Here is a 12,351-nt window from a genome sequence, read left to right on the forward strand (position 1 = left end):
TTCTGAGTAAGTTGAATTTCCTGTTTGCAGTGTAAATGACTGAATGAGGCTTTCATATTTAATTTACCATTTTAATAAGTGTAATTATCCTGATATGAAAGGGCCTAATTAGAGCCGTAACCCCCCGATTGACGCAAATGGACACCGTGAGCCACCATCGCGCCTCTCTGGAGTCGTAGGATTCGGATGTGATGTCACCACGGCAGCGCTGCTGTGGCGGCGGTCTCCAAGCAACGCCGCGTGCTGCAATGACGCCAGCCCAGGCCCCCGGCTCGTGGTGAGTGGGCGTGACTCGCCACGTTAGCCCCCCCCTCTCTTTCTCTCCCGTCAGAGTGGGCGGGCCCTGTTCAGAAGAGAGCGAACGAAACACGACACCGCGAGGACGGAGAGACGCACGGGGGGGAGGAGAGAGAGAAGCAGTGAATGGTGCGCGAGAGAGTGGAGGACTTACAAAAAAAAAAGTCTGTAAAGAAAAGAGAGAGGTTCCTCTTTAACGGTCATTTCTTGTCAAAAGAACAAAGCTTTTTGCGGCGGAGAAGATGTCAAACAGTGACGAGGATGCGGTTGAGACGGAGTAAACAGCGACCGGGACAGTTAGCGAAATAACTTGATAAAAAAAGAAAGAAGAAGAAGAAGAAAAAGTATTTTTCGTGCTGGAGTCGAGTCGGGACGGTGGCTCGTGTTCCGCTGCAACTTGAGCAGATTTGGTTGGTTACGGGACGAAAAGCTCCGGACCAGCAGCGAGGTCTCGACCGCTCGGCTCGGTGGAAAGCACGGTCGGTGTGGTCGGTGAAACGGACCCGAGAACAGCCGCCGAAGCACACAGCTACTAAAGTTTGCAGCGTATCTTCACCTAGTTTTCCAGCTCGGGAGGAAGAGGCCGAGACACTGACTTTTCTTTTTCTTTCCACACGCAACTTTGCGGAATTCATCCTGTTTTAGCAAAACGTTAAGCTCAAGTAGCGCACGTTAAAGCAGAAGACATGAAAACACCTGGAGACAACGGTAAGTTCTCGTGACTCTCGCTGTGTATTCCCACCATTGTCTCTCTTGTTTACTTGCAGTAACTGTATCGCTGATTAAGGAACAAGCCTAAACAAACCTGTTGATTTTGTCTGTTCTCTGGATCAGTGCAATGGTCCGTCTGATTTGTGCTCTAGCGTTAGATAAGATACTGAAATCTGGTGCATGTTGAGTACTGTACTCCTTGTTCAAGAGGAAGTGGTTAAACTACTGTATACTTGTTACAGCAACATCCTTCTGTGTCACACTGACAACCCTAATTTCACCATCCACCACCGTTCAGAGAACTGAGTGGAAAAAAAAATCCTAGAAGGACCGAGAGAGTGAGAAAGAGAGACGTGGACGTGTTGATACGTTACTGAGACTCTTCCACTCCTGGTGGAGGTGTTGGGGGTGATTTAATCTAGTTATACTCTGATATTAACTCAGCAAACATTTGTCAGGTACTTGTCCTGTCAGCATATTGAAGTGAAAGGGGGGGGGGGGGGGGGGGGGGGGGGTTCCAGTAGTCAGCTGAGGTTATGTGTGTGTGTGTGTGTGTGTGTGTGTCTTACTGTCTTAATTCCTGAAATGCTTGCATAAGTTAGTTCTTGCTCCCTTCTCATGAAGCTGATGCACTTTTTTTCTTTAAAAAAAAGAGGAAGTGGATGTGCTATAATTTGAGTTATCAGTTTCTAAACTGCCTGGCATGACCCTTTCTGTTAGTTACAGAACTAAATGATTTTTACTTTAATCTCAAGAGACCCAGTGGGTAACATCTGGAAGTATATATAACAATCATTTGTTGTCTATGGCCCCTGTGTGTAAAACAAAATATACATGTTTGATCGGTTGTTGTTCCTGCGGGAACACTGGGATGACTTCCTCAGTAGTTACTGGTGAGCATTTGGCATCGGGAAGTGTGAGTGACGGACAAACTGTGTGGGACCCTTTTTCCACTTGGGACGTTCCCCTCCCATCCCCCACCCTGTCCCCTCCTGACTCCCGCTGCACCCAGCCCCTCAACCCTCCACATTCCTGCACACACACACACACACACACACACACACTCCTTGCAAGCAGCCCCGAGGAGGCTGCCATGACATCACACCACAAGTAGCCCTTTATTACAAGGAACTCTGCGTTTGTGTGGCAGCAGATAGCTTATAAGCCCTTCAGGGGAGGATACTAAAAATTGATTGTGCTTTCGGTTATGGGTTTGATGTAATGCTGTCGGTGTGTTTGTGTAGTAGGTTGGTTGTGTTTGTCTTCTATTGAGTAAAGATAAAGAACATTAACTGGACCTACTATAGTGTGATTGGTGTGCTGCTGTCCTACCGGTCTTATTTAACTTTTAACTTTGTTGATAGGGACTTTGAGTCTTGATGACTTTATTGATTATTCGTTTGTTCTGTAATAAGTCAGAATACAGTGAAAAATCCCCTTCAAAATGTCCTTCACCCCACGGTGACAGTTTAAAATTCAAAGCTATACTGGATAAAACTTGTGCACAGTATACTTTAATTTAAGACAATGAAACATTTAAGAAGTTGGAGCCAGCAAAGATTGTGAATGTGTAAGTTTCGTCAAACTATTTGTCAGTCATCATAATGAAATTCTCCGATGGATAACTAATTGATTAATCCTTTCAGCACTCGCTGGTAAACAACTCATTATCTAACAACAAATCAGATTTTATAACGGCACCTTTTTAAATAGCTGAATTATGGAACCGGTTAATCCGCTGCGCTGCTCTCCTGCTGTGTCTGCAGTTGCATTTAGGACGCACGTTCTAACCTTTTAACTTGTGTAGATCTCATCATTTTGAAGTTAATATATTTCTTTGAATGCAGAAGAGAGATAACAGAGCCTCGATGTATATGTAGGATAAAGAATGTAATCATCCCTTCCTGGTATGTTTCATGATGTAGGATTATGTCCCACACGGTAAGCCGCCTCTGTACGCAGCTTACCTCATTCCTCTCCATCACCGGACACTTCCCCGTGCACTTCTGTTTTTCCACGGTCACTTCATTAGTCTGGACAGATGATAGGATTTCTGCTGAGATAACAGAATTGATATGATGAAGCAGGAAGAGGTGGGGCTATAGCTGCATCTGTTGCTGCAGCCAGATTGGTGTTGGTTTTGTGGGCGTTGGGAAGTAATCATTTTATTTCTATTGAATCACTGCTGTTTACCTGGTCTTTGTTAGTGTTTGGTGTAGTTTGGGGTACAGGTTAGAGGTAAAGTATAGAGAGCTGGTAGTATTAGACTTTAACTGTCATACATCCACATTTTCATTTACTTCAAACGCTGTGCTAATGATTGATTAAGCTCTAGTGATAAGGACATACATTTACAATATTAACTACGTCCCTCCCACTATAATATTTTGTATCTACCCTCCTGCCACACACACACTTTGCACTTTACTTTGAGTTGCATCCCTCCCCAAGAGTTACAATTTTGCTCCTTCCACCGCTGTCGTTCTTTTCTCTCTCTTACGGGATAAGGACTGGTGTGTGTCTTTGTGTGATGGAATTGCATAGTGGGACCCCTGGCTCTGGAGTGGCCATTGTGTGTATGTGTGTGTGTGTGGAGTGTGGGACAATGGTGGGAGTGGGGCAGGCCTTGGGGCCGATTGTGTGTGGACTTGTGGGGCCAGGGACCTCTCATTGTACTCATAATGGTGCGGAGTAGCTCATAGTTTGGTGGTGCCTTTGACCAGTGAAGAGACCGCACTTCTGTATGCGTGTGAAACGCATGTGTGTGTGTGTGTGTGTGTGAGGGAGAGTGAAAGAAAGAGTGAGGTAAACGTGGACATCCCAGTCTATTTTTCATCAGTCATTCAACGACGGAGTTTAATGATGATTGTTTTGTGCTGCTTCCCCGGAGTGATTGACGTGCTTTGGAGCCATTTTACCATTTATTCTAGACACACACACACACACACACACTCAAAGTCTCACACACAGTCCAGCCTTATGATGTGGCAGGGCAGGAGACAAAAGGGTAGCTTGTGAGCGAGAAATCGAGAGGGTAAAATGTTCACCTTTTCCCTGTGTGGGTTTATGTGTGCAATTGCAAAGCATATGCTTTTCAATCTCAACACACAAGCGCTGTGATGATAAGCGCCGTGATTAGCCTTATCTGGGAAAAGTCCCTCGCAGTGCTGACCACGGCACAAACCACCACCTCCCATTATCCCAATACAGTTTTACAGCCTGGTTTATGAGACTGTGACTCACACAACATGCGTTAAGCCTAAACTAGATGATGGTCCACGGCAGAACCGGGTATCTGCTCCATGAAAAAAAGCTGGCAAAATGAGTTATGTGCCAAAAATCATGAACATATCAGCTATTTGGAATACTGCTAAAGCTATTAAGCCCAAATATATTTGCTTGGCAAACGGTATGCTAAAGTGTTAATGCAGCACTCAATATTTACACAGTGATAATACTTATTAGGTAGTAACCTTTTGACGATTGATTTTCTGACAGACAAAATGAGCATTCCCGTTGCAGAGGCAGCGTGGCCCACTTTTCCTCGCTCCAACAGTTCTTCATAAAAGTTTTCGATATGGTCGTCTGCGACGCTTGAAGTTGACAAATGACTTCTGGTGGAGGCGGCCTTCAGTTGTGGAAATGTCTGTATTTAGCCAGGAATGTGTCCAAAGGGAACAATGTGCCCAGCCAGTCGACACTAATGGACCTCCCCACCATTAGTCCTGTGCCGCCCTTGACCAGGGAGACCAGAGAGAGACCACAGCCGACAGGGCAGCATTGCCCTTGGTGCTTCTGACCACTGTCCAGCACCGCCTTAGGGACCCACACATTAACCTCAGATCTGGCCATTGAATCCTATGGATTATTGTCCTCTCAGACCTGTTTGATCAGCTGCGTGGCTGTGATGTTTGACACTAAAGAGCTCCATTTACAATTCACTTTTTTTTAACGTGGATAACACAGCATCAGAACTAAATATGTCCTGAGGCCATGTGTGTGTGATATGAGTTGAGCCTAGTTTTACTGCGATGCCATTGGTTGTAGCCACAACATGACCCCATATTGACTGTTTTGGTTATTGGTCAGGGATGGTAATGGGGTGGGTCTGCATGTCTGGATGGGGGGGGGGGGGACTGTTGACAGATAACTGTAACACTTTGACTAACATATGTGTGAGTACACACACAGAACACACTTGCACACACTGCTGCTTTTTATTGGAATTCTTGGACCTCCCACATTCCTGCTTAGAAGGTTAATAGTTGCCGGCTGTGTTGCATTACACATGAGGGGAAAACACAACAGCTACTATCTCTGCAAACCTCTCCTGAATGCACTAAGTGACTTGCAAAGATATGCAGACATTCATATACATTGTATAACATAGTTGTAATATCTCGCACAATCTGAATAAAACTGATTGGAAAAATGCATTCGAAATAACGCCTATTATTTTAAGAAATGAGAAGCAACATTTTAAATTAAAACTAGCAGCTTCGAAATGCACACACACTCTTTCATGCACGCAGACACACACACACACACACACAGAGGGTCTTTTTTCAAATGGGTATCAAACTTCATGTTGAGAATGCAGTAGGGTGTGTTGGTGTGCATGGATTGACCTGCGCTGTTCCGCAGCTGTTTGTGTTTGCGCATGCATGTGTATTGTAATTTAATATGGGGAGTTTACAGAGCTGCATTGTTGTAGAGGTGACTCAGAGCGGGGCGCAGAATAGGCATGTTTTTCTGTAGAAGAATATCAAGTGTGTATATGAAGGAGACGGGGTTTTTCTGGGTGGGCAGCTGTGCAAAGGTATCCCTTGTGAACAAAGTGTGTATTTTGCTGCATGCGGGTGTGTATAACAGCTTTTCTGGTTGTGGCGGCGCCATTGAAACTGATCCCCAGTCTGATGACATGCACCCGCACCCACACACATGTGAAGATCAGGTAACTCTAGTCCTCTGATCCTTCCAGATGAGGGGTTTTATCTGGAATCCTCACAATATAATGACCTGTCCTTTAGGTTAGGGCCTGGAGTGTCACCTCTCTGCTGGTTGGAGTATAATCAGGGTGTAAGATGGCAAGATCCTGACAGCACTTAGTCAGTCAGTCAGTCATGAAGCTAACACTTCCTTGAACCCTTCCCCATTGCACCACCTCTCAACCACACCACAGCCCAACTACCTGGCCTGGCTCGGCACACACACACACACACACAGTAGTTTCTCGTAATCCTCTGCTGATGCCGCTGTACCTAACGGCGACTATTTTTGCCAATGGTGGGATTTGGCCCGTGTGTTGTAATCTATACGCCTAATCTTCTTAGATTAACCCCAATAATACTGGTCATGCTGAGGGCGTCTTTACAGTTGGGATCAGTGTGGCTGCTAATGTACATTCCGGTCTGGATCAGAACCAAAAGGACTAGATCTTTTATGTATTTCTGAATTAACATGAACCTATGACACCTAGTCAGTAGCAGTCTGAAAGAGCGAGCATTTTTTAAACCTGCAGTTTTGTCATATTTTCTCCTTGTTGATTGTTAGAAAACAGGAATAACCGCGTGTTCACTGTAAGTTGAAGTGGGTTAGTGCTTGTGTGTGTGTGTGTCTGTTAAGTGTAGTGTGACAGAGATCGGGCCTTCCCGCTGTCCCGGGCCTTCTGGTTCAGGTAGGTGGTGAGTGGAGTTCCTAACCTCTCTCTAACCCCTTAAGTCCAGTGCAGTCAGCAGACACTCCCTGCAGAAAGGCAGCAGTGTTTGAATAGTTCCTCCGGCTATTTTTATCTGGGAATCTGCTTCTGTGCTGGACCCAGGGAGCGGGGGGGTGGAGGGCAAATATCTGATCTAATTTCGGGACGATGGGAAGTCACCAAAAGGACTTCTGTGCCACTTGCATAGTGTCGATGTTTTGTGCGAGCGTCTGTGTGGGTTGGCTGTCAGGTATTGAAACGCCGTCTGGCGCCAAGTTAAACTTTCTCTCTTGTCACTCCCCCCCCTCTCTCTCTCACTTCACCCAATCCTCCCTCTTTTTTTTCTTCACCTCCCTCTCTCCTTCCCTCCACCCCGTGTAAGGAATGCGAGATCACGTTTGGAGTTTTCTTTTAAACCAGTCTTTCCTCTTCTTCTTCTGTCTGTTTGTCGTTCACTGTGCTCTCTCTCTCTCTCTCTCTCTCTCTCTCTCTCTCTCTCTCTCTCTCTCTCTCTCTCTCTCTCTCTCTCTCTCTCTCTCTCTTTTTTTTTCTCTCTCTACCTTGTTTTCCTCCCTCCCTCCTACCATGTTCAGACCTGTTCTCTTTTGTACGTAGGAGCTCATTTTGAACTTTGAGCCAACTCACTACAGCCTGTGTATGTGGGTGGGAAAGCTATGTGCATTTGAGAGGCGGGGCTTTAGGTGGAAACGCCATGTCAGAGGTAAAGAAAGTGTGTCTATCTGGGAACAAACTGTCCCAAATGGTTCTAATTGAAATGATTGATTCTGGATACTTTTTTAGGCATTGTAAACTTATACACTTTTGCATTATAGTTAACACCACCTTGTTGGCAATCTAGCAGCTCTGTGCACAGGCATATTGTGCAAAATAACAACTGGACTGTTTGCAGGTGTGTACAAACAGACACCAAATAATTGCAAGCCAAATGGCGCTCTGCCCGGTCTGTGTGTATGTGTGTATGTGTGTGTGTGTGTGTGTCTGTGTCTGTGTGTGTGTTAACATTCTCTGCTAATATATAATCTACCTCTGGTTGGAATCACAGGCCTGCTGTAGAATGCTGCTCTTTTACAAGAGTTCTGACTTTTGAGCCAGATGGAATCGTCCTATAAAGTGGGAGAGAGGGAGAGAGAGAGAGTGTTTTTATTTGGAACAGTTTGATTGTGCACACACAGATGCACATGTCCCTGTAGGGGAGTGAAACCTTTTTAAGCATCGATTGACCCTCCCCATCCCATCATCCTCTCCGCCCTCTCACTATCATTTCTGTGTCACCAATCCATGGACTAATACCCCAGTGGCAGCTCCTCTTCCATTAGCCTCCTCCTCCTCTTTCCTCGTCTCTCCTGCTTCGTGTGCTTCATGTCACCCGACCCCCGTCTCTCTTTCTCTCACTGGACACCCTGATTTACCAGCCAGCCCGACTCGATGACCAGACACAGCATGGTCGTCTGCTCGCGTGGCGCAAAGAGTATAGAAAGCTGTAAGTAACTGTGAACAATGTATCAGCAGCAGTAGGTGGCTGGTGCTAACGTCCCCGCAGTCGACCTGAAAATTCAAAATATTATGAGCTGAAAGTCAGACTAGACCTCAAGGTATCAAGTGCAAGCTGGCCTGAGTGCATGTTTGTACATGTGTCTACACACACACACACACACACACACACACACACACACACACACGCACGGGCAGAATAAAGTGCGATGGATTGCACTCACAGCAGGACAAACATCTGACTCTATTTTTGCCCGCTGGCCATCGTCCTCTTAAATGTTCATAAGACTTCCTTCCTCCAGGGCACCAGCTTTTTTCTTTGGTGCGTGTGCGTGCGTGTGCGTGCGTGTGCGTGCATGTGCGTGCGTGTGCGTGTGTGTGTGTGTGTGTGTGTGTGTGTGTGTGTGTGTGTGTGTGTGTGTGTGTGTGTGTGTGTGTGTGTGTGTGTGTGTGCGTGTGTGCATGCGCGAGAAACTGAATAATGCATTGGATCATTGGAAAGGTATTTATAGGAAAGCAGAGCGATGAAACTTTAATGCAAAGCCGGCCATCAGTGCTGCACATCATATAGCATATCCTCCTCCATACACACACACATACACACACACACACACACACACACACACACACACACACACACACACACACACACACACACACACACACACACACACACACACACACATTTGGAATACGCTCATCTCATCACTTATTTCCTTAAGAGATTGTCCCTAAGTGAGTGGGCCAGTGCTATACCACTCTCCACTCTTTCAGTGCCTTGACCCAAACATATCCGATATCCTATTTGATGTAGCTTTATCTTATTTGTCTGGTCATCCCAGTTGCCTCGGTGTTTTGATCCGAACTTCTTATTGCATGGGATCAATTTTAAATGACATCTTCTAAACACTTATTTATATAGTTGTGATCCGTTCATTATCAATCGTTTTGGGTTATTTGCTGAAGTTTGAGTAAATTATTCATGCTATAGATTTTATAGTATTTCACTTACCGATGCACTTACAGTTTCCTTTACCTTTTACCAATCCTCCCTTACAACCAGATTTCATTGAGGAAAGATGCATTTTGTATCTTAGAAGCCTTTAACGGTTATTGAATACTATCAGGACTGATCATCTATTTAAGGAAAAAAAGTTTACAATTTGCATCGTTGGTTCATGACATCAGGGTTAATCAGCTTGCCCAGCCCCCCCCCCCCTCTCTCTCTCTGTGTGTGTGTGTGTGTGTGTGTGTCTGTCTGTGTGTTTGTGCTCCTGTGCCTCTGTACAGTAGCCCTGCCCTCGGTCACAATAGTTTTATCCGTGTCCATTTTTAGCATCAGATGTGGCCCAATGAAATTACGTAACAACCAGGCAGTTGCATGCGGGTGGCTGCACACACACACACACACACACACACACACACACACACACATATGGGCCCACTGTACATACGCACACAGTGATTGTTGTTTTAGGGGATTAGAGCGTTTGATGAAGAGAACAGTGAGCTGGATCCCCTGACCAGTCACAGGGTGAGAGGGGAAAGGAAAGCAGGGAAGAATGGATCAAGGCCAGTGGAGGGATTTACAAAGCATGAGGGGGAAATATGACGGAGGAAGAGGAAGTGGACAAAAGAGAAGTGAAGGACAGGAAGGCTTTTAAATCCAGTTAAATGGAAAGCAAATACACATCACATACTCAATGACATTTAAAGACAAGGCAACGTAAATCCTGAGCAAGGAATCCGTTGTGGATCTATAGTCAGACATCACATACTGTGACATACTGTGTGTGGTTTTTAACTGTCAGCATATGCAGCTGTGGTAAATATTAATACTTTTGTATACGCATCCCCTTGGAAACAAGTCCTAAGTGCGGCATCTTTTGCCTGCCAAAATATGTCGATCAAATGATTACGTTGTTGACTGCAGGCTACAGAAAGAAAGTGTTGTGAATGTGATATTAGTGAATTACTTTAGCCCATGCACACCCTAATATACACTAGGGTCTTTCTAGTGTCTCTCTTACACATGCATCTAACATCTCACACACACATATACACACACACACACATACACATTCGTATCCACAGCTCTCTCTCCAGCTGGCCCCCAGCTAGCGTCCTCGCTGGTTTTGTGTGTGGGTGTTGTGTTAGTCGGGTTATTGTGTTCGTCTGGCCCAAGTATTAGCCGGGTTCTGTGCAAAAGGTACACTCTCTCCCTCAGGTTAGTTGTGAGAGGAGGCAGAGTGCAGAGGTGTGTGTGTGTGTGTGTGTGTGTGTGTGTGTGTGTGTCATTGATGTCAGCCATGTGAATGTGTAAGCTTGTTTCTCTGTGTAGTTTAGGGTTGGGCAATAAGTCACAAAATCTTTTGCCACTATCATGCTTTCATCCGCGGTGGCAGATGTTTGGTTTACTGCAAGGTTGAATTTCATTATTAGAAATGAAGTTCCTGCTGTGGAAAGAGGTCCAATGCCCACCTTTTCCAGTGTGTCTTGGTGTCTTAGAGGCCATTTCTTGCCTGATGAATTAAAGTAAATGGAGGCCTGGTTTAGCAACTGCAAAAGTATTTTTTTTAATCTGCTTCCAGACTGTCCCACAACTTGTGCAGTATAATCCAAATCTGGTTTATCCAGTACTTCCCAAACACATACATCAAACTATTTAAAACCCTCCATCACCGTATGGCACTCGAGAAAAACTGTTTTCTCCAAAAATCCAAAGTAAAACATGATGAGTAATTGATCTACAAATGGTCATTTTGTGGGTGAATTATTCCTTTTAAGCTTTTACGTTGTTTGCAATAACCAAATGTAGTGATCTGGTTAGTATGCAGAAGTAGCACTACGATATAAGGGGAAGGAAAATGCAGACATGTTAATACCTCTTGTTCACAATGACGGAGATTATTCAATTTTCCACGATTGTTATCCAATCAAAACTCAGTTAAATTATGCCGCCGATGTCTATCTAAGATAACACAATTTAGGTTTTGAATTGACGGTAATTGAAGTACTTCCTCCTTAAGAGTGCATTGTGAATGAGCCTGATCTATTGTACCATGTGTGTGTCATCACATGGGTTTTGTGGAGGTGTAACTGGAAGCCGGTACAGCTCTCACTTCATGGGGAACCCCCCCGTGCTACTTTACACCTCGGATGGATGATCGGAGCCCTTTTCAATCCGGACAATAGTTTTGAATGTATGCTGTCAGTCTGTATAATGTGTGTGTTCACGTCTTTGTGCGTGAAGTGTAACTGAGATGTAGCACCGTTGTATGTTCACACACATGTAGCCACCCACACAAACACACACACGCGCCTCATGTTATTACTTCCACTGAGCAGAGGTAATCGGTGTGTGTACACTCAGCTCTTACATAACAGCATCAAGCAGTATACTGACGGAGGGGAGAAAGTTCATTTCTCTCTCTCTCTCTCTCTCTCTCTCTCTGTCAGTCAGTGTTTTATCACTGTGGACTTTACTTCCGCATCACTTTTCACTTCCTTCCTTCTCGTCTTCATTCTCTTTTTGTCTCACGACACCTGTTCTTTTTTTTTTTTACTTTTATATGCATGATATAAAACCAGCTTCTTTTTGGAGAAGAAAATCACAAGTAAGAGCATGTAGCACTCGATATGATGTAGATATGATGAATATTGTCTCCATTGAATTGTAACAATTATTGAATGATTTTCATCATTGATCAATCTGATGATTATTCCTTTTTATTTATAGATTAATCGATTTGTCTATAAAACAGATTCCCACAGTCCAATATGAACTTTGTCATGATAGATTTCATTTGAGAAAAGAAGAAGCTCAAACCAGGCAATGTTTTGGCTTTTTTTTTCATGTTCCTGCATCACACTCTCTACCCCGACCTGCTTCTCTGGCGGGCCAATTCAGAAACCACATTGTAGGTTGAATCATGAACATCGTCCCATTTATGTCGCTCAGGGAGGCCATAATGAAACTGATGAAGACACAACACGAGATTAACTTGTGTGGTCTAGCTCTCTGTGTGGCTGGGGTGGAGGATGTGAGGGAGTGAAAGAGGACTGGTGTGTGTGTTCACTGCTGAGCTCATGGCATGGTAGAGCAGATCGGCTGCCATTGTTGAGATGGATAA

At 44.8% G+C, this 12,351-nt stretch overlaps 1 protein-coding gene across 1 annotated transcript in view; it reads left to right on the forward strand.

Annotated features, from left to right (window-relative positions):
• The first annotated feature begins 370 nt into the window (after positions 1-370).
• The window catches only part of erfl3 (Ets2 repressor factor like 3), a 40,142-nt gene continuing 28,161 nt past the window's right edge, over positions 371-12,351 (forward strand). Inside the window, exon 1 of the mRNA XM_079164271.1 lies at positions 371-1,005. Within this exon, the coding sequence (XP_079020397.1) occupies positions 984-1,005 (22 nt within the window). The 5' untranslated portion in view covers positions 371-983. The remainder of the gene's footprint in view (positions 1,006-12,351) is intronic.

The sequence above is a fragment of the Pholis gunnellus genome, assembly GCF_910591455.1.
Source record: "Pholis gunnellus genome assembly, chromosome: 8".
NCBI classification, from domain to species: domain Eukaryota; kingdom Metazoa; phylum Chordata; class Actinopteri; order Perciformes; family Pholidae; genus Pholis; species Pholis gunnellus.